This window comes from Mustela erminea, chromosome 1 (genome assembly GCF_009829155.1).
Source record: "Mustela erminea isolate mMusErm1 chromosome 1, mMusErm1.Pri, whole genome shotgun sequence".
In the NCBI taxonomy this organism is placed as follows: Eukaryota; Metazoa; Chordata; class Mammalia; order Carnivora; family Mustelidae; genus Mustela; species Mustela erminea.
The window spans coordinates 18,463,433-18,485,858 of record NC_045614.1 but is presented as its reverse complement, the minus strand read 5'-3'; the positions used below and the strand labels follow the sequence as shown (position 1 = coordinate 18,485,858).

General features: G+C 52.5%; 1 protein-coding gene across 3 annotated transcripts in view; it reads left to right on the top strand.

Moving 5' to 3' along the window:
- Positions 1-17,784, top strand: part of PFKFB4 (6-phosphofructo-2-kinase/fructose-2,6-biphosphatase 4) — a 35,081-nt gene extending 17,297 nt beyond the window's left edge. For all 3 annotated transcript variants that reach the window (XM_032318863.1, XM_032318854.1, XM_032318868.1), the window contains 8 exons: positions 3-124; positions 2,153-2,360; positions 2,946-3,092; positions 9,713-9,817; positions 11,404-11,533; positions 11,640-11,702; positions 12,614-12,678; positions 14,735-17,784. In XM_032318863.1, the coding sequence (XP_032174754.1) occupies positions 3-124; positions 2,153-2,360; positions 2,946-3,092; positions 9,713-9,817; positions 11,404-11,533; positions 11,640-11,702; positions 12,614-12,678; positions 14,735-14,794 (900 nt within the window). In that variant the 3' untranslated portion in view covers positions 14,795-17,784. The remainder of the gene's footprint in view (positions 1-2; positions 125-2,152; positions 2,361-2,945; positions 3,093-9,712; positions 9,818-11,403; positions 11,534-11,639; positions 11,703-12,613; positions 12,679-14,734) is intronic.
- Positions 17,785-22,426: the final 4,642 nt, after the last annotated feature.

The window sequence follows — 22,426 nt, the reverse complement described above, 5'->3', positions numbered from 1 at the left end:
AGCAAGTGAAACTGGGCAGCCCTGACTACGTGAACCACGACAGTGACGAGGCCACGGAAGATTTCATGCGGCGCATTGAGTGCTATGAGAACTCGTACGAGTCGCTGGATGAGGACCTGGACAGGTGAGTGAGGCGAGCACTGTGTTCTGCAGCTGTGATGGGTGGTGGGCGGGGGTCCCGCTCGGCTGCCTCCTTATGACTCGCCGGCGTGGTGGCTGAAGGGCGGCCCCAACAGGCAGAGATGGTCTGGCCTTGTTCTTCCCTTTGGGCAGAAATTGTGGGCCAGGGGCGCCTGGGTGGCTCAGTGGGTTAAGCCTCTGCCTTTGGCTCAGGTCATGATCCCAGGGTCCTGGGATCAAGCCCCACATCGGGCTCTCTGTTCAGCAGGGAGCCTGCTTCCCCCTCTCTCTCTGCCTACCTCTCTGACTACTTGTAATCTCTGTCTGTCAAATAAATAAATAAAATCTTTTTAAAAAAATAAAAAGAAAGGAGGGAGGGAGGGAGAAAGGAAGAAAAAAGGAAGAAAGAATTTTCTGCTATTCTCTTATAAAATCAAGCCTAATTTCTGTGTGAAGGGCCTTCCCACAGGGCATTTGCAAACATTTCATGTTCTGTGAGTGCACAGTTTGTGTTTTAAGGCGGTGGGGGTGGGGGGAGCGCCCAGATCCTGTCTACATACAGCTGGCAGTGGCCTGTGCTGGTTAGCTCCACAGACTCCTTCTGGAATGGCAAACCCAGCAAAAGTAAGTGTTGGGTGGGGAAGGTCTTCAGACACGCAAGGGGCATGCAGTTAAGGCTCTTAGAGTAGCAAACTCTATCTGTAAAGGGTCAGGTAGCAAATATTTTAGGCTTTGGGAACAGTCTCTGTTGAGCTATTTAACTCTGCCATTATAGTGCAAAGGAGACATAGACAATATGTCAATAAATGGGCATGACTCCTATTCCAATAAAACTTTATTTACAAAAACAGGCTGTGGGCCGAATTTGACTTGTTGGCCATAGTTCACCAACTTCTGTGTAACAGCCTAGTGGGGGTCGGGGGTAAGTCAGTAACACCGTGGCCCCTGGTAAAGTATTGCATAGTCACAGATCATAGCCAAGACACAGGCGACAGGGTAAGTTATGCAGCATTACCTGAACGTCTGGGATATAAACGTGGGCATGGGTCCTGTATGATCATATGAGAACATCTCGTGCGTACAAACCAGGGGGAACAGGCGCCTGGAAGAGAGATGATTTCTGGGCGTCTTTACAGAACAGTTCCTACACTTACTGAGTGTCTGTGGCCAGCCCAGGCCAGTTGGCACCCACTGCCTGGGCCTCTGTGGTTTTTTGTGTTTCTCCAGTCACCCCAAAACAGTGGTTCTTGTGGTTCTGTGACGTGACTGCACGAAAGGGGCTTAGCCAGATGGAGCGCTCCTGTCGGATTCCTCAGTTGATGCTGCTGCTGTTTTTATTGGTGTTTGTGTAACAACCCTAAACCTAAACGCAGGCCCTCAGGCCAGACAGTGAGAACTCAGCTAAGAACCTTCAGACGGCCTCCCCAGGCCAACCCAGAGCACAATGCCCGAGAAACCCCGCCTTTCCTCCTGCTGTCTCCCCAACACCCAGCAAACATAAACAGACGAGTGAGCGGGTTCTCCCAGCCGCCCCGCTGCCCAGCCTGAGCGAGCAAGGGAAGCGGCTGAGCTGGGGTACAGGAGCAGGCTTCCTGGGGGAAGGAGAGGCAGGTCCAGGAGTGGCTGGCCAGGGGAGCGGAGGTGAAGAAGGTTTGCCAGCTACCTCAAGGTCAGGCCTGGAAAAAACTCTCTCTTCTTCACCTTACAGACTGTGCGTTAAGAGCTCAGAGGTAGGCAAGTGGGGCCTGGGGGCCACAGAGCTGGGGTGACAGTCACAATGTGTATGACTGACCCTTTCGATGTCACCTTTTGGAAACACAATAAGTGTTGAGCACCTCTCACGGGGTCTGTCTGGATGTCCCACGTGTTGTGTTGCTCCCTCCTCATCCCGTCACTTGCACATCCGCTGCCCGTCCCGTGTGTCGTGATCTCAAGCGTGGTGGTCCGGAGGACACAGCTCTGTGGCTGGCAGGCTGAGCCCTCGGGGTCGCAGTCACACTCACCTGTCTCTGTCGCCCTTCTCTCTGGAAAGGGATCTGTCCTACATCAAGATCATGGACGTGGGGCAGAGCTACGTGGTGAACCGCGTGGCCGACCACATCCAGAGCCGCATCGTGTACTACCTCATGAACATCCACGTGACCCCCCGCTCCATCTACCTCTGCCGACACGGGGAAAGCGAGCTCAACCTCAAGGGCCGGATCGGCGGGGACCCGGGCCTGTCCCCTCGGGGCAGGGAGGTCAGTGCATGTGTGTATACATGAGCTGGCCTGCTCAGGGGTGGTGGGGGGAGCCGTGGGCAGCTGGGTGCATGTATGCATGTGTTCAACGGGCCTGGCTCCAGCTCTCGTAGCTCATGTGTAATCAAGGTGGATGACCTTCATTCAATCTGGAATGTTCCTATCATGTAGGGAAGGTCACCAAGCACCACGCTTGGATCTCTGGCTTCCATGTGAGCTATCACCAGCTGAGCCCCTTTCCTTGGAAAGGCACGCCGTTATGGGAGTGACCCAAGTCCCTGCAATGCAGCTGATGGCTGCCCCGCAGTCTGGGGGAGATGCTCAGGCCTCTGTGGGGAGGCCATGTGGTCCGGGCCATCCGGTTGGGAGGTGGGCGATGGCGAGGGGCATAATACTTCACAACTGGAATTCGGAGCATCTGGTAAGAACGTGTAACGAGAGCGCTCGCGGGTGTGGGTGCTCGCAGGAGGTCAGTTCTCTGTTCTGAGGCTGGGTGGCATGATTCTGTTGTGCCCTATGGCTTTGTGGTCCTTTGAAGGGCTGCCTTGGGCCTGTGAGTCTGAATTTGTTTCTGATGCATTTCAGTTCGCCAGAAGTCTGGCCCAGTTCATCCGTGATCAGAACATAAAGGACCTGAAGGTCTGGACGAGCCAGATGAAGAGGACCATCCAGACAGCCGAGGCCCTGGGTGTGCCGTACGAGCAGTGGAAGGTCCTCAACGAGATCGACGCGGTAATCAGATGCCCTTTGCTGCCCTCCCAGTGCCCCCGCCCTCCACTGCTCGGTGCCCTCAGTGCCCGCGCTCTGCTGTGGGGTGCCCCCAATGCCTGCCCTCCACTACTCGGTGCCCCCAGTGTATCCGCCTGCCGCTGCTGGGTGCCCCCAGTGCCCCCGCCCTCTGCTGCTTGGTGCCCCCACCCTCCGCTGCGGTCCCTGCCCCTCCCTTGCCCGGCTTACACTATCCCCATCTGCTCACCATCCCCACGGACCCTCACTGCCCCCACCCTCTGCTGCTTGGTGCTCCTGGGCTCAGCAGAGCTCAGCCAGGGCGACTGTGCCAAGGCCCTGGGGCAGCTCTCTCCTTCACTTTCCTTCAGTTTTTAGGGACTGGATTCCCCCCTGACTTTCCTTCTTTTGAATTTAACTATCTCGACCAACCAAAATTTCTTCTAGTGTTCCAACATAAGCCTTAAAAACTGATCTCTCTCCAGTTAACTCACTTACCAATAACCACCCATCTATCTTTTCCCTGTTGATTTATTTCATCTACTTTTATATTAAGTATGATTTACAGTATCACACAGATTTTATTTTATTTTATTTTATTTATTTTTTTAAAGATTTTATTTATTTATTTGACAGACAGAGATCACAAGTAGGCAGAGAGGCAGGCAGAGAGAGAGGGGGAAGCAGGCTCCCCACTGAGCAGAGAGCCCGATGCGGGGCTTGATCCCAGGACCCTGGGATCATGACCTGAGCCGAAGGCAGAGGCTTTAACCCACTGAGCCACCCAGGAGCCCCACACACAGATTTTAATTATGGTAGTTTTTTAGTCTGTTTCTTGGCCATTTGGGTATCTTTTGTGAGGTCTTTCGTTCTTTTTCTTCCAGACTGGATTGTCTGCCTTTTTTTTCTTGATGGTTTTTAGAAGTTCTTTATGTATTCTGGATACGCTCCCAATGTTTGACTGGGAGCTGGACGTTTTGGATGAACCGTGCTGGACATAATTTAGGCCCAGGTGAATGTTGCTCTCCCCTGAGGATTAACTTTCACTTTGGGCAGCCGGTTGGGGTGGGTTACTGTAGTCGACTCAGGCATAGAGCAATTGCTAAACTGCGTTTTGATCTTTGTAGAGGGCAATCAATGTTCAGGTCTTCCTCCTTCTCCTAGAATGTGGCCTGTAAGGTTCTGATGGAAAACCTTGTGGGCCCAAGCTTCTGTTTCTGGCCCCTCAGCCCAACATGGTTGCCAGCTCGGCCAGGCTTCTGTCTACTCAGTCCCTACTTCCTGTTTGGCTTCTCCTCCTCCCCGCCTCACCCCGATTTTATTGAGATATGATTGGCATGTAACAGTGTGTTACTTTTAGGTACACAAAACGAGGATTTGGTAGAGTTATATATTACGAAATTACTAAAATAAGTTGTCTGTCAACGGCCATAGTTATTCATTTTTTATGTGTGTGTGAGAACTTTTAAGATCTGATCTCTCAGCAACTTTCTTTCTTTCTTTCTTTTTTTTTTTTTTAAGATTTTGTCCATTTATTTGAGAGAGAGTGAGAGAGAGAGCACGAGTGGTGGGGAGGAGAAGAGAGAGAAGCAGACTCCCCACTGAGCAGGGAACCCAATGCGGGACTCAATCCTGGGACTCGATGCCGGACCCCGGGATCATGATCTGAACCAAAGGTGGATGCTTAACTGACCAAGCCACCCAGGCTCCCCTCAGCAACTTTCAGATATACGACAAAGTATTGTTAATTATAGTCACCATGATGTACGTTATATCCCAAAAGCTTATTTATCTTTTTTTATGTATGTATAATCTAAGATTTTATTTATTTGTGTGTGTGTGTGAGAAAGCGAGAGAAAGAGAGAGAACAAGCAGGGGGAGCAGCAGGCAGAGGGAGAAGCAGGCTCCCTGCTTAGCAGGGAGCCTGATGCGGGACTCAATCCCATGATCCCAGGATTGTGACCTGAGCTGAAGGCAGACGCTTGACCAACTGAACCACCCAGATGTCTCAAGACTTATTTATCTTATCACTGGAATTTTGTACCCTTGGACCACCTTCACCCATCTCCCTCACCCCCAGCTTCTCATCCTTTTAACTGCCACTTTCAAAGCAACAGAACCCCAAAAGGAGAAATGATGCCATGTACCAGGTTTCTATCTTTGGGCTTCCCTTTTCTCCAAGACCTCGGCCCCTCACGGCCTCTCCGCCTTGTTGCTCTATGATAATATCAAGCAAATTAATTTTTTTTTTTTTTTCTGTCTGGCTTTTCCAGTTGCTCTCCCTGGAGGGCTGTTCTGAAACAGGCGAGGCCACCGTTGCCTGAAGTACAAGCTGGTAATGAGAGCAGATTTGAATTGTAGAAAGATCACCCCAGCTGGCATAGAGAACGGATTGTTGGGGGTGAGGAAGGGGGACAGGCTGGAGAAGGGAGACCAGTGAGAGGTGCCCGCAGTGGCACCTTTCCAGGTGACACTAGAATGGTAAGGTGACACCTGGAATGTGGCTAGCAGCCAAGCAAGAAAGAGGAGTGGAGGGATCTGCAGGCCCCTTACTCATTTATTCACCTATTTATGCCAGCCCGCCCTGTGGTTGGAACTGGACCAGGTGCAAGGAACCAACATGTGGGAAAGGGGAAAAAAGTGATAACTGCGAAGAAGACAAGCATCCAGAACCATTCCGGGTTTCCCGCCCCTGGGAGGGGTTCTGGGTCACGTGAGGGCAGGAACTGAGTCTTCCTTGTGTCCAACACAGTAGGGACTCACTAAATATTTATCTACTGAGTGTTAAGGAGGGAGTTTGGGGGAGAACTGGTGAGCTCTTGAAAAGGGTAAGCACTTTTTGTGACCCTCCTGTAGCTCCTTTGACCGCCTTGTAGGCTCCCAGCAGCTGGGACTGCTGGGAGTCATGGAGACCGGTGGCCATGTTTCCACCGGGGTGCGCCCTGCAGGGACTCAGTCCCGGCTCTAACACTGGGCTTCACACAGAAGCCTTAGGCCACCCCAGTTGTTTCTTTTTTTCCCTTTGTAGTTAATCTGATTATTTTCCTAGATGCTGGTGAATTCTCTTCTTTATCTTTCCACTTTTCCTAATATCTGTGATCTAGTCATCATTCTTCTTTGTTTATCTTTGTTCTTTTCCTGGGTTCTGGTAAACAGCCTTGGGCTAGCCTTCTGTTTCAACACTGGGGTGTGTTTTTTTTTTTTCCTTAGTTCAGTCCACAATTCACGGCCTTATCTGTTTCTTTCTTTCTTTCTAAATACCATCTTTATTGAGAAATAATTCACATACCATCTGGTTCACCTACCTAACGCGTACAATTCAGTGGTTCTTAGTATAGTCCCACAGCTCTGCAACCACAACCACAATTAATCGCAAACATTGCATTGCTCCAAAAAGCAACCCTGACCCCATCCCTCCATTTCCTTTCAATTCCTCCCCCCAGCTGGAGGCTACCACTCATCTGTTTTGTGTCTTCGTGGACTGGCCTAGTGGGGATATTTCATATAAACGGAATCATACACTATGCGATTTTTTTGTGTGTGACTTAGTGTTTTTTTTCTTTCACTTAGCATGTTTTCAAGGTCCATGTGTGTGGTAGCAAGTGTCCGAGCTTCATCCCGTTATGTTGTCCCGTATCCTGTTGGACGGATGTACCCCATACAACATATCCGGTCCTCAGCTGATGGGCTTTTGCGGGATATGCATTAGGGGGCTCCTAGGAATGATGTTGCTGTGAACATTCGTGTGCAGCCTTTTGTGTGGACACGTTGTCCTTTCTCTTGGGCATATATAGAGGAGTGGAATTGCGGGCCCACGTGGTAGACTCCGTATTTAACCTTGCAGAAAACTGCCAGGCCGCAGCCTTGTATGTTCCCACCAGCAGTGCCTGAGGGGTGTGGTTTCTCAGCATCCTTACCAACTCTTGCTATCATCTGCCTTTTTTTTTTTATAACCTACCAACAGTAGAACATCCTTCAGCAAGCTCTCTGCCATTTTCTAACAAAGATCGCCTTTTCTTTAGTGTCCAGTAAATTACCATTTCCATTTCCTTCTGAGGCCTCACCAGAAGTACCTTTCACATTCATATTCTTTTTTCTTTTTTAAAAATATTTATTTATTTATTTGAGAGAGAGAGAGAAAGAGCATGAGTGAGGGCAGTGGGGCAGAGGAAGAGGGAGAGAGAGAATCTCAGGCAGATTCCCCGCTGAGCGTGGAACCCGGTATGGGGCACGATCCCAGGACCCTGAGATCATGACCTCAGTTGAAGTCTCCAGTTGGCTGCTTAACCAATGGAGCCTCCCAAGTTCCCAGATCCCAGAAATACGAACCCCAACGTTTGTATTTCTATTATGCTCATGAGGATATATGTATTTCTAAGATGATAGAAGCTCTCTCTACCATGCTTCACTTCCATCTGAGCCTTTACTAGAATCACTATCAGTGCCCATATTTTTTTTTAAAGATTTTATTTATTTATTTGACAGACAGAGATCGCAAGTGGGCAGAGAGGCAGCCAGAGAGAGAGAGAAAGGGAAGCAGGCTCCCTGCTGAGCAGAGAGCCCAATGTGGGGCTCGATCCCAGGACCCTGGGATCATGACCTGAGCCGAAGGCAGAGGCTTTAACCCACTGAGTCACCCAGGCGCCCCCTCAATGCTCATATTTTTGCCATAGTATCTGGTGCTTGCCAACAGCCCTCGGCGTTCCTTAACTTCCAGCTGTAATCTCCGTCCTTGCATGGCCTTCTTCCCTGTATGTGAATCTCTGTGTCTTCACTTGGTCATCTTGAAAGGACGTCTAGTCAGTGGACTGGGGCCCACCCTTGGTGACCGCATTTACTTGGTTACATCTGAAAAAACTCTTTCTTTTTCTTTTTTTTTTTTTTTTAAGATTTTATTTATTTATTTGACAGAGATCACAAGTAGGCAGGGAGGCAGGCAGAGAGAGGAGGAAGCAGGCTCCCCGCTGAGCAGAGAGCCCGATGCGGGGCTCGATCCCAGGACCCTGAGATCATGACCTGAGCTGAAGACAGAGGCTTTAACCCACTGAGCCACCCAGGTGCCCCATTCTTTTTCTTTTTCTTTTTCTTTTTAAGATTTTATTTGTTTTAGGGGTGCCTGGGTGGCTCAGTTGGTTAACGTCTGCCTTCAGCTCAGGTCACCATCCTGGGGTCCTGGGATCAAGCCCTGGGTCAGGCTCCCTGCTCAGAGGCAAGTCTGCTTCTCCCTCTCCCTCTGCCACTCGTCCTCTTGTGCTCTCTCACTCTCTGTCAAATAAATACATAAAATCTTTTTTAAAATGTGTTTTATTTATTTTAGAAAGAGAGTGAGAGAGCACGTGTGAGCTGGGGGAGGGGCAGAGGAAAGGGGAGACACAGAATCTCAAGCAGACTCTGCACTGAGCACAGAGCCCGACACAGGGCTCAGTCTCACAACCCTGAGATCATGGCCTGAGCCAAAATCAAGAGTCCGATACTCAACTGATGGAGCCACCCAGATGCCCCCAAACCCTACTTCTAAATAAGGTCACGCTCACAGGTACCCTGCATTAGGACTTGATGGTCTCTTTCAGGAAGGGCACATCTGACTCAACAAAGATGGTTGGTCTTTCTCGGAATTTTCTTATTTCACATAAGTTATCTCATTTGTTGGCACAGAGTTGTTCACAATAGCCCCTTAGAGTCTGTTCTCATTCTGGAAGCTTGGTAGTCCTGTTCCTCTGTGATGCCTAATCATAGTGACTGGAGCTTTTTCTCTTGTCAATCTGTGGTTTGTGAATTCTGTTCATCTTATCAAGGAACCCACTTCTGCTTCCATTGTTTTTCTCTGTCTTCTGTTTTCGGTTACGTTCCTTTCTGCTCTGGTCTTTATTACTTCCTTCCTTCCGCTTGCTCTGCCTTTAGCCTGCTCTTCTTTTTTCCAGTATCTTAAGGTGGAAGATCAGATTATTGATTTGAGATCTTTCTTCTTTTTTTTTTTCCCCCATACAGACATTTATAGCTAAAAGTTCTTCTCTTGGCCTTTCCTTCTTAATAGATACCTTTGCCCCAAGGCTTGGTCTAGAAAACAACTTAGAACAAAGGCAGAGGCCAGCAACTTTTTATTAGGACATTTTATGGCTTCTTCCCCTCTTGGGGCCCTTAAACCACACTCATGTGTTGGGAACCAGTGTTCTTTGCTGGATTTTTTTCTTAAAAATAGCATTTATAGAAGGTAATCTACACTATGTGTGAGTGTGTGTGTGTGTCGAAGGAATTCAAGTGACATCTTGCTTTATGGCTTGGACGACAGTCCATAACTCAGAATACATATTTCTACAGCACAGAGAACAAAAGACACAAGGAATGACGCATAGTTAACATTCCTGTTTATTTTTATGGCGTAAACTGAATGGATGAAAAAGACTGTTGTGGTAGCTCTTTACAGACGAGGGGCTGCCCCCTTGGTCAGTGTCCCCACAAGCCTGCTCTTTCCAGAGGGATTCTAAGCTCCAAGCTGGGAGAGCCCCTGTAGCCCAGGAAATGCTCCGTAAACCTGGTCCCCTCTGCCTGCCCTCCCCCGCGTCCCCGACACAGGGCTGATCCCCGGGCCTGGCATGGGAGATGTGACGACTTCTGTATCTCCTTAGGGTGTCTGTGAGGAGATGACCTACGAAGAAATTCAAGATCATTATCCACTGGAATTTGCCCTGCGGGACCAGGACAAGTACCGGTACCGGTACCCCAAGGGGGAGGTAGGTGGGATATGGGGGCTTAGCCCCAGCTGCCCCCTGCCATCTGTCCCAGGGCCCCTGGGGGACTCTGGAGGCTGCGTGGGCAGCAGGTGGGGCCTGACCTCAGAACTTGGCCAGCTGGGTGTGTGTGTCATCTATGCCACTTCCCTTCCATGATACCCAGGCCGCGGTCCCCACCCACCTTCAGCGGCAGATGGACATGGCTGCACGGGACTCCCAACTCTGAGACTCGTTAGATTCCCACTCTCCGATGTTCCACATCCTTGCCTTTCCCCTTCCCCACCAGGGTATCCCAGGGATCATGCATGCCCTCCCCATGGCTCCAGACACAGGGCCCTGAATACAGGCTAGGAAGACCTTCCTCAGTTGAGTCGTGGCCACAAGAAGCCATGTGCTCAGACACCTTCCCTCAGACTGGCTCCTGCCTCAGCCCAGGGCCCAGGTCAGAAGTCGGTCACCTTTGACTTGGGTATCTCCCACTTCCGGGAGGTGGCCTGGGACAGTGGCCAGATAAAGATACCCCTACAGACGCACACATATGTACGCTGCAGAAGCTGCCCCCCACCCCAGGTGCCAGGCTCTTGGCCCCCCTTGCTAGACTATCTTCAGGAAAAGTAAGGCTCCGGGGAGCATTAATTATTCCCTACATCGTACTGTGAGGCAAAGCTCAGATTTAAAACTAACCCAGATAACCATAGAAAGAAGCAAAGCAGTTGCCTGTTCAGAGTTGAGAATACAGCAGGGGAAATAGGCAGGGAAATTACAGTTACCGAAAGAACTGATCTAGGATTCCCTGGGAACTAGGGGCATTGCTCCCCGTCAGCCTGCGGGGGGCACTTCCGGCTCCAGCTTGAGGCTGTGTTTTGAATGTTTTGATGGCCTGCTCACTGTGTGCAAAGAGGGCTTGCTCTCCAGCGGAAGTCTCTACACCTTAGGGCCCATAGGTTGGTCCAAGGGCTCCCTCATTGGCTACCTCGCAGCACCCAGGGGAGGCCCAGGGCACTTCGACCATGAGGATCTTTGTTCCTGGGCCTTCAGGCATGCTGATGGGTCATGTTCCAGAAAGTTCTGGGGGTCTTTGCTCCTCCCACCCCCATGGTTCTCTCTGTGCGTTCCATCTGCCGTGGGCTGGAAGGGCGCTGCATCTCTACTCCCAGTCCTACTTTCCAGCAGCTGGGGGTTCCACTGGGGTCCCTGTGGGTAGGCAGGAAGATGGCCCCCTTTGGCTGGCAGCCTGAGGCCCAGCCCGGCCCTCCAGTCCTCCTGGGACCTGGCCCTGGGCTAGAGGATGCATTCTCTTTCCCAGACTGCCAGTTCTTCTCCCCTCCCAGCTTCCCTCTCAAGCTGGACATCTCACTGTCCTATAGTGACAGGCCCTAGCCCGGAGCTGCCCACCCCCACTGCCCATGCCCCCAGGGTGCCAGGCTGGAGGATATCTAGCCATAGCCTCCCCAACAGTGAGGGTCCTGGAAGGGAGGAGGTAGCCTGCTACCAAGAACATTTCCAAAAAAAAAAAAAAAAAAAGAACATTTCCATCACTAACGCTGGAGCAGGGCCTGAGGGACCCTTCCTGCTTGTCCTTGTAGTCCTATGAGGACCTGGTCCAGCGCCTCGAGCCTGTCATCATGGAGCTGGAGAGGCAAGAGAATGTGCTGGTCATCTGTCACCAGGCCGTGATGCGCTGTCTCCTGGCCTACTTCCTTGATAAGGCGGCAGGTACCGGCAGGCCCCCAGGGAGGTGGGGTGTGTATATGTGAGAGAGACAGAGGGACTGTTATGTGAGCGTCCCTGGTGTGCCAGTCCTGCCCATCTGTGTTCACAGAGCAGCTGCCCTACCTCAAGTGTCCGCTGCACACCGTCCTGAAGCTGACCCCTGTGGCTTACGGTAAGGAAGCTTCTGGAACACTGGCCTGCTTGCCAGACACTGGCTTTCCACGGGGCTCCATGATGTTTCTGCAGATCCCTTGAAAATCCCCTTAGGGGCTTAGGGTCTCATTCTTTCTCTGTCTACTGTCTACTCACTGCCTTTCCCAGTTTCCTTTTTTTTTTTTTTTTTTGGTTTTAATTTCTGTGGCCACTTGAGCCTTTCCAGCGATCCTTAACCATCATCCACTCGCATGACGGGCTTTTCTGTTTTTTTCTGAAACCCCGACGGCCCCCAGGACCTGGGCCTTAAAATACTCAGAGTATCTTGAGGGCGGACTCATTTGAGCCCCACCTCTGCCTTTCATTATGCCTGCAAGGGACTTCAGGCCACCTCCTAAGCTCCTGGGTCTCAGCTCATCACCTTGAGCACATGCTACGAGGCACCCCTCAGTGGGTCGTGTCCTTGGGAGAACAACCAGAAAGCCCAGTGACAGCTGATGTCAGGCCCCTGTGTGCCCATCCTCTCGTGCCCATTGCTCAGAGCCCCTGGTGTGACGTGGATTTGGCCTTGTGTTTGTGGCTTGGGGTATGAGTGGTTCAGGGGCCCTGAAGGCTCACGGATCGATAACATGTGGAGCTCAGGCCTGGGGCTGCTTAGACGGCTCTGCCCCGGCAGTGGACAGCTCATGTCCTCGGGGAAGCCCTCCTGGGTGTCTGGGCTTCTCACCAAGGCTGCATGGTGGCACATGATAAACACAGGGCTGAGGCGTGCCTCGTCCTTCCTCGCGTGCAAAGCTGCCTAAGGTGGGAGGACTGGGTGAGGCTGAGAATGGCTGCCTGTTCTCTGACACCCAGGGCTCCCACCCGAGAGAAGCCTCTACCCTCTACGGCTCCAGGAGGGGAAATGGATTTACATCTTCCCTTTGGCAGGTTGTAAAGTGGAGTCCATATTCCTGAATGTGATGGCTGTGAACACGCACCGGGACAGGCCTCAGGTAGCAGCGGGGTTATGGCTGGGGTGGTGAGCTTATTCCCAGGGGTATTCAGATACAGCATCTCCCAGGCCCAGGGCCAGCTGGGGTGCCTGCCAGAGAGAACTTGAGTTCTGTGCCAAGCCTGCTGTCTTGTTGTCAGGGCAAGGTCATGGCTCTGGACCAGGCCTTCCCAAGGGGGCTGCCCTGGGAGTGGGGAAGTCCCTGGAGCTGGGCCACCAGGGTAGGAAGTACCTGACCCTGGGTATGGTGGCTTCCCAGCAGCCCTACCGTAGAGGTCTGAGCCAGCGGGAGAGGGAGCCTCAGCTGGGAAAGAAGCAGGAGGCCTACGAGGGTACAGGTGGAGATTCTTCCATGATCCCCTCTAAGTTCAGGCTTCATGGGCATCCTTTCCAACTTCAAGCACCTTTAAAAACTAAAATGGTATGTGCTTTTTGTTGGGGAAAGGGCTCTACAGGTTTAAGAGTGTGTTGGTGCTGGATAGAGATGGTCCTGCTACAGAGCAGTTCATGACCCTGTGTTCCCCCAGTGCCTTGTTTAAGACAGAAGCTCCTCGAACCATTACCTAGAACCCCTTTCCATGTCCATGGGAGGTCTCTCTGCCACATTGCTTACCAAGGCCTGGACTGGCCCTTCTGGATCCCATTCCCGGAGTCAGGTGCACCAAGAAGGCTCCTGGGGTCTCCATTGTGCCTCCTGCCCCCCATAAGGGGGTATGGGGGGCTCTGGGTCCCTGCCAAAGGTGCACAACTTGGGCTGCTCGCCTGCAGCCCCTTGGCCTTGATCCCCACTGGCAGAGATATGTGCATGTGTTAAGGCGCTGCCCCCTCACTGGGACCATCCACCGTGCAGGCCTCTTCTCTGTTTGTCCTGAGACTCTGCTGCAGGCCCCCTCTGGCCCCCATAGGTCACTGGGGAAGGCATGTCCTAACAGGTGCCCTTTGTGTTGAGGGAAGTCCAGAAGGCAGTGGGCCCTCTCTGACTGATAGGGTGATGGTAAGAGAAGCCCCTGGACCTGGTAGGCACTGGGAGCTGAACATCTATAGGATGGGACCCATAGGTTCCCTGGCAGCCCCTTTGCCCCCCTCTGCATGCTGGCTTCCGAGAGGCCACCTTCCGCTGACCCCAGGTTCCCTTTAGGTGGCAGGATTCCCGGGCCCTAGCCCATTCTTGGGAGCAAACTGAGATGGGAAAGGGGCCCCCAGGAAGCCTGCCCCATCCCGCATCAGAGTCATACCTGTCCCTCCCCTTGGAGTGGCTGGTTCAGCAAACCCAGAGGTGGGCCCCTGGGGGCCATTTCTTCTTCCCTGTGAGTCCGGGCGCATCACGGTGGCCTCAGGTGACCTGCTTCAGCAGGTGCTGGTTGTGAGGGCCCACAATCAAGAAGATGGGCCACCAGGATTGGGGGACTCATAGGACCGTCTCATGGAGCTGAGGAAAGTGTCAGGCCCCGTATCCCTCAGGCCTGAGCCCCGCAGCCATGGAAGGGGCTGGTCTTTGTGGCTGGGTGAGGCCCGTCTGTAGCTGACAGCTTCAGGAGGTCCAGGGCGCCCTGCGCCCCGGCGCTGAGGACAGAGCAGGCCGCAGACGAGGAGGGGTACACAGGCTCCTGGGGCCTCATCAGACACCTGCCCACCAAGACTTAGACCAGGAGGTGGGCACCCCCAGGAGCGGGGTGCCCTTCCCTGCCCCCACCAGTGAGGATTTGAGCCCCCAGCCACTGTTCCCTCCCAGTTGCCTCACATCTGAGACAGGAGGTGGGATGGCCTCGTTCTGGGCACTGCCGGTCCCGTGAGCAAGGAGCCAGCAGGACCCAAGCACCTTCCTCCCCTGCCTTTGACTTTTTGTGCTCGTCCACCCACTCACCTGTGGAGAGGCTCCTGGGCACCTGGCTCTTAGGGAAATTTAGGGATTGGAGTCCAACAGCCAGGGCTCTGGGAGGGTGAGTATGTGAACCCAGAAGACTGCAGCGATGAGTAAAGTAGACAGCAGGACAGTGAGTGTCCATCTGTTCTGGCCACAGAGTGAACGTTCTGTGTTTTGTGTGTGTGTTTTGCAGAATGTAGACATCTCGAGGCCCCCGGAGGAAGCCCTTGTCACGGTCCCTGCTCACCAGTGACCATGTCTCCTCCACTGCCACCCCCAGGCAGATATTGAGCTCTGCAGGTACGGTCATGACAGGCCCCCAGGCCCGTGTGACAGTTTCTCTGCTGGAACATCCCAGAGGCCATGCACTGGTCCCCCTGATTCCTCATCGATGGTGACAGGGTTAGACGTCGTGCCCGATGGGCTGCTGTAAAGCTTTGGCCAGACTGGATCTGCCCGGGGGTGCCCCTCCCGTCCTGCCCCGCCAGGAACCGGAGAGCCGCCGAGGCCCGGCCCTCGTGTCGGAGCAGCTCGTGAACGCCGTGGGCTCACTTCAGCAGAAGCCCACAGGGGGTGCGGCCCTTGTGGTCACCCCTTCTCGACCGTGCATACGCTGGAACATTTGGGGGAGCTGGGGGCCCAAGCCACCCCTGCCCCATGGCTGTCCCGGTGAAAGCACATGAAGTCGGGGTGGTCGTGTGAACGCCCTTTCCTGTGCCGACCCAGGTGCTCGAGGAAGAGGCTGCCATCCCGCCTCTCCGTCCCCTACTGTGCTCCCCTCGCTACCTCTGCCCCGTCACCGCTGTGTCCACACAGGAGCGGACCCTGGTGGCCGAGAAATGCATTTGCTGTGAACCATTCAGAGAAACAAGCCTGTCCTGGCATTCGCTGCCCTCCGCCCATGAGACCGAATAGGGGACCGGCAGGAAGGCGGGGGCACCCTGCCCAGGGGAGGATTTTCCCAGCATGGCACAGCTTCGGCTTCCCGTGTGTGGGAGCCTGGTGTGAGAACCACCCCGGGGGGCTGCCATCTGTCATACACCCCTGAGTTCCTTTGGGCCCAGGGAGGCAGGCTGGCCTCCCTGGGTGCCAGGGTCCTGGCTCCATCTTGTCTCTGGGCAGGAGGCATGGCTGACAAGTTGAGAAACTGCGTGAGGGGGTGTCTGGATCTGTAGTCGGAGGCCCTGCCGTCCACAAGTGGGTCCTGGTCCGGGATTCTGAGCCCACATTGTACCTGAAAACTTCCCTGGCAGAATAGCCCATCTTTCCCAGCCTCCTGGGGCTTTGCAGCCTGTAGGTACCACCTGCCCCTGAGGGGAACCTGTGCCCCCGCCCCGGCTGGTCATCTCAGCCTTGTGCACTGCAGTGGCCGTGGACAGACCTGGTGGAGGGCTGGGGCAGGAGCTTCTGGACTTATGACTGCCAGAGCCCCTAGCCCTGAAGTCAGGACCAGAGGACCATGCCACTGCCTTTGGGACGTGGGGACCACAGCCCTTGTTTCCATGTCCCCCAGAGTTTCGATGACTTGGTCACTTGGACATGCTTGCTTGTTGGCCTTGGTGGGTCTCTTTGGTTGGCGCCATGTACGTTGAGACGTCCCCACCTCTCCAGGACCGGCTGGCCGAAGCACAACCAGCGAGGGCAGTCAGGAGCTGCTGGACCCAGAGTGTTACGAGGACTGGGATTGGGCAGAGGGAAGTCTGGGGGCATGGCATTGCTTGGGGCAGATCCTCTCCGCCTCTGCCTGGAGTGTTCTCTGCATGGGCAGCCACCCACTGGTTGGCTGCCAGGTTTTATCCATGACGGTTCTCGTGTCAAAACATTTGTGTCGAAGACACATGTGCTTGTGTCAAAGACATTTTCCCATTCTCCCTGGAATGGGTGATGGTTGGTGGATCTCAGCTGCATATCACACTGTGTCCAGCATTCTTTGCAATAAATACTTAAAGAAAAAATTGGGGCGCCTGGCTGGCTCAGTCAGTAGAGCATGTGACTCTTGATCTCCGGGTTGTGAGTTCAAGCCCCATGTTGGGCCTAGAGCTTACTTAAAAAAAAAATTAAAAATGAGAATCTAAGGTTGTAGCTTGTGGCCATCTCTCCATTTCTGAGGTATTTTCAGCTGGTTCTGAAGACTCCCACATTGAGGTCTCTCATAGGTCTGTGTTGGGATCTTCAGTCCAGCTCCCACTTCCATGCCTACCCCTCTCTGGAGAGGAAGCTGTCTTGTCCTGGAGTTAGTCTTGGGCCTGGTGCCCATGGGCAGGGACAGGGCCGAGTTTTCTCTGGGCCAGCCTAGGATTCTGGGTCCTCGCCCAGGAAGCAGATGTGTGAAGGGGCATCTGAGGTGGAGGACCGTTAAGGGGAAATTATGGGTTCCAGATCATGGCATCTTTGGGGAGCAGATGGAACCAGGGGCTGGGTCAAGGATGGAGGGGCGGCAGGGCGTTGTGAGTGGGAGCGTGTTGGCTGGTTCTGCCCTGTTTTCTTTGTCACCTGCCTTTGGGTTGGGGAAGATGGTGACAGGCAGGGTTTTCCCTTTCTCCTGGTCCAGGACTTCACTGGACTCTGCATGCTTCCTGCGCTGGGGCCAGGCTGTTGGAGGGCAAGTCGCAGGGCTGCTCCTCAGTGGACACGATGGGGCTGGACATGTTGGCTGCCCATCTGCACCTCTCCCAGTGCGTCGGGATGGAGGTAGCTGTGGCCAGGCTGCTTCTGTCAGGTCCGATGTTGCCAGTAGCTATGGCTCTGCCTTACCCAATTGTGTCACGATCAGTGACAGAAACCTCTGGCCTTCATCCCCAAGTTCAGCGCGATTTCAGCTGCGATGGTCTTCCTGGTGGTCAAGATTAGGGGACAGCTTGATGGTCCTCCCCCCGTCTCTGGACACTGAGGTCCTGGGTGGACACCTGACCTGAGAGGCCTCAGCACTTTTGGGAGAAGATGTTAAAGACTTCTAATAGCAAAGCAACAGCAGAAGGAATAAGATCTAACACTACGAGAATTTTTCTTCAGGTCCAACATTCTACCACAGCCATAGGAAGAGGGATTATATTTCGTCGTATTGAAAAATTGTATAGCATTTTGGGTTGCTAGGAAACAATGACCATCATTGGATGTTAGGGTCAGAGGACATTTGGATAGAAAGAAATGCTGTTCCAAAGGCATAAGCTTTAGCAGGGATGTCTGGCTGGCTCAGTCAGTGGAGCACGTGACTCTTGATCTCGCGGCAGTGAGTTCGAGCCCCACAATGGGTGTAGTGATTACTTAAAAATAAAATTTTTGGGGGTCACCTGGGTGGCTCAGTGGGTTAAGCCGCTGCCTTCAGCTCAGGTCATGATCTCAGGGTCCTGGGATCGAGTCCTGCATCAGGCTCCCTGCTCAGCAGGGAGCCTGCTTCCCTCTCTCTCTCTCTGCCTGCCTCTCTGTCTACTGTGATCTCTCTCTGTCAAATAAATAAAATCTTTAAAAATAAAATAAAATAAAAAAATTTTAAAAAGATTTTATTTACTTGACAGACAGAGATCACAGGTAGACATAGAGGCAGGCAGAGAGAGAGGGGAAGCAGGCTCCCTGCTGAGCAGAGAGCCCAATGCAGGGCTTGATCCCAGGACCCTGAGATCATGACCTGAGCTGAAAGCAGAGGCCCAACCCACTGAGCCACCCAGGCGCCCCTAAAAATAAAATCTTAAAAAAAAAACCATAGGTTTCAGCAACATTTGAGTTAGGTTTATAATATAACAAATACATACTATATATTAATAAAAGAAAATACAGTGATCACTTGGCAAAGGAAATGTTGGCATGTTTGGCTTAGATCAGTCATGTGTGGGGCTGGGCATGTTGTTGTTTGAACAAAACTATTTTATTAAAAGTGAAAAATGGAAGGGCGCCTGGGTGGCTCAGTGGGTTAAGCCTCTGCGGTCAGCTCAGGTCATGATCTCAGGGTCCTGGGATCGAGCCCTGCATTGGACTCTCTGCTCAGCAGGGAGCCTGCTTCCACCCCGCCCCCGCCTGCCTGTCTGCCTGCTTGTGACCTCTCTGCAAGTAAATAAATAAAATATTATTTTTTTAAAAAAGTGAAAAATGGAGGATGCGCCTGGATGGTTCAGTCAGTTGGGCCTCTGACTCTTGACTTCAGCTCAGGTCATGATCGCAGGGTCCTGGGATTGAGTTCTGCATCATCGGGCTCTGAGCTCAGTGGGGAGTCTGCTTGGCATTCTCTTCCTCTGCTTCTCCACCGGTTTGTGAGTGTGTGCATATGCTCTCTCTCTCTCAAATAAATCTTTATTTATTTTTTAAAAAGATTTTATTTATTTATTTGACAGAGAGAGAGATCATGAGTGGTCAGAGAGGCAACCAGAGGGAGAAGAAGGGAAACAGGCTCCCTGCTGAGCAGATAGCCCGATGCGGGGCTCAATCCCAGGAGGCCAGGATTAGGACCTGAGCCGAAGGCAGAGGCTTTAGCCCACTGAACCACCCAGACGCCCCTAAATAAATCTTTAAAAAAAAGAAAGGGGACACCTGGGTAGCTTAGTCGTTAGGCCTCTGCCTTTGGCTCAGATCATCCCAGGGTACTGGGATTGAGCCCTGCATGGGGCTCCCTATTCCATGGTGAGCCTGCTTCTCCCTCTCCCTGTCCCCCTGCTTGTGTTCCCTCCTTCTCTCTCTCTCTCTCTCTCTCAAATAAAGAAATAAAATCTTAAAAAAAAAAAAAAAAAAAAGAATCCCCCACATGGAGAACAGTGACTCTATTGTCTAGTAAGTAAAGGTTGAATTGTGTTCCCCCTACAAAAAAATTCAGACATTTAGGATCTAACCCCTGACCTCATAATGTGACCTTATTTAGAAATAGAATCTTTGGGGGCACCTACGTGGTGCGGCTGGGTAAGTGTCCAGCTCAGGTGGTGATGACAGGGTCGTGAGATCATATCCCGTGTGGAGCTTCACACTCAGCACCAAGTCTGCTTGTGATTCTCTCCCTCTTCCTCTGCCTCTCCCACTCATGCTGTCTCTCAAATAAATAAAATTAATCTTAAAAAAAAAAAAAGAAGAAAGATAGAAATAGCATCTTTGCAGATGTACTGAGTTGAGGTAAGGTCGTACTGCGTTAGGCTGGGCCCTCATTCAGATTCCCCGGTGCCTTCACAGAGAGCGTGGCCCTGCCAGCACCTCGGCTCCAGAACCAAGAGACAAGAACTTTCTGTTGTTTAAGCCACTTGGTGTGTTATAGCTGCCCAGGCAGACAAACTTCTGAAAGACGTTCCCCTCAGCAACGAGCTTCTAAGCGACAGAGAAGGGCGTATCTCTGGGTGAGCTGTCTGAGAAACTCAGTCCAACATTTGTTTTCAATGAATGAGCACATCTTTCTGAGGCTTTGGATTCTTTCCTCTACATGAGACCAGGGAACTTTCGGCATCTCAATTGCGTTTAGTGAGACTCAGCTTTCCTTCTGGCCAAATAGACACACAGAACGACCCCTTGTAGCTCAAGCCAGCACACGGAATCCCAGATTTCTGGCAGACGCACCTGTGTTGATAAATTCAGCCCTATCTAAACTTCGTTTCTTATCTCCTTGGCCCCAGACCTGGATCCTTTCTCCCACATACTCTTCATATTGTGACCAAAGTAAAGTAACAAAGTCTTACAATTCCTTTGATATGTAAGCCTTCCCCTCTGGGTTTGACTTGGTAATAAGACCTCCAGACATGCTGGAATCCATCTTTATATTTATTTTATTTTTAAGTAATCTCTACACCCACCGTGGGGCTTGAACCCACAACCCTGAGACAAAGAGTCACATACGGTGCTCAGCTGACTGAGCCCATCAGGTGCCCTGCGGGAACCCATCTACAGTTTAAGGCACCGGGGATGTTAAGGAGTTTGGGAAGAGGGGCAGGAGGGTCGGCTTCCCCTGGTAAACTGACTCCCTCACTAGGTCTCGGGGGAGGACACCTTGCTTCCGGGGGAAGGGGGTGCAGAGGGGCTGCCATTGATGGTAATCAGATTCCTCTGAGTTCTTCCATCTCTCTTCATCCCATGTCATTTGCTAACACATCAAGTGCCTACTGTGGGCTAAGCCGTGGGGGCAGAGCAGTAAGCCTAACAGACAAGCCCTTGTTGTTACAGAGCTGACATTCTAATGGTGGTGGACACAGTGAGGACACAGGACACAATGAGGACACAGGGGGGCAGAGTGGAGGCCAGGAGACCTGTCCAGAGGCCACTGTGACAATCTGGGCAAGAGAACTTGACGTTGGTGTTGGGGCTCTTGAGAAGTAGTCGGATTCTGCCTAAAGTGTGAAGGTAGAGCCAAGATTGGCTGCTGGTTTGGATGAAGGCATATGAGAAACAGGCCATGCCCAGGGGTGAGGTCACCGCTGGGGACATGGGAAGGGCCGCAGGGGGCAGCGTGGTGCTGGGGGTCCACAGGTCAAGTGAAGGCGCATTCGGATTTAATGCCAGAGATACCCAAGGGGAGGCATTGAGGGGACAGTTGCTTCTTGTCGTCTGGAGGTGAGGCCTAGGCCAGAGGTAAGAAACGGCATCATCAGTGCATAGACAACGCTTTAAGGTATGACACTGAACGAGCGCTCAAGGGGAAGGTACATAGGGAAGAAATGACACCTGAGGGCTGAGCCCTGGGGAGCCCACATTACAGCTTGACAGGAAGAGTCAGAAGAGGGCTATGGGAAGGAGCAGTGTGGGGAGTGTGGGTGGACCGTGGAGTGGCCTGCCATGTCGGGTGACGCCAGCGGGTCAAGGAAGATGACAATTGCCACTGGACGTGAGCTTGTGGAGTGTTTCCCGGTGTTGCTGTGCACACTCTGCTCTGTCTGGAGCAGTGCCTAGCGTTCCCCTCAAAGATTTTTTTTTTTTTTTAAAGATTTTATTTATTTGACAGAGAGAGATCACCAGTAGGCAGAGAGGCAGGCAGAGAGAGAGAGAGAGAGGAGGAAGCAGGCTCCCTGCTGAGCAGAGAGCCTGATGCGGGACTCGATCCCAGGACCCTGAGATCATGACCTGAGCCGAAGGCAGCGGCTTAACCCACTGAGCCACCCAGGCGCCCTCCCCTCAAAGATTTAAGGAGGCTCTGAATTCAGTCAGTATTTAACCGGGAAGCCACAGAATCAGCCTGTGGGTTTGATGATGGGCTGCCGCAGCCCCATGAGCCGCAGGAAACAGGAGGCTCCTTTGCAAATCGGAGAAGGAGTCGTTTGTGCCAGGACACACGGCAGCTAAGAACCTGACCCTGTTCTCTTTCTTCAAGCTGTTTGGCGCTGTTGGAAGCAGCCACCTGACGCTGGGGGCATTTCTGAGGCCCTTTGCGCACTGTTGTCAGGGGAAGCCCTGGGCCTTCCCATACCCCGTCCTCGGTCCTCAGTGGGTCCCTCACGTGAGGGGCCACCTGTGGTGTTTTCTTTTCTGACTTCACCTCGGACCCTAAATTTGGTGGTAGTTTCACACCAAGGATGATTTCTCTGACTCTCCCACACCAGCTAGTTGTCCAACAATTCAACTCAATTTGGACACCAACTCCTGAGGGAGTGTAGGCCCTACGGGTGGAGGGCTCAGTCCCACAGGATCAACCCTACTTCAGGTGCTAGCAACAAGTCTCTAGGGGGCCACTTGTAACTTCTTACCGGGTGCCCATACGTCAGGTATGAGCCCCCTCCTCAGCTTCAGTAATTTTCGGGACTGGCTCACAACGCAGGGAAATACTTTATTTACATTAACCAGTTTATTAACAAGGACACAATTCAGGAACAAACAAACAGAAGAGAGGCATAGGGGGAGGTACTGAGGGGAGGGCAAGCTTCTAGGATGACCAAAGGGCTTGTGCATTCCCAGCTCCGGAAGCTCCCTGAATTCACTAGGCAGGGGGTTT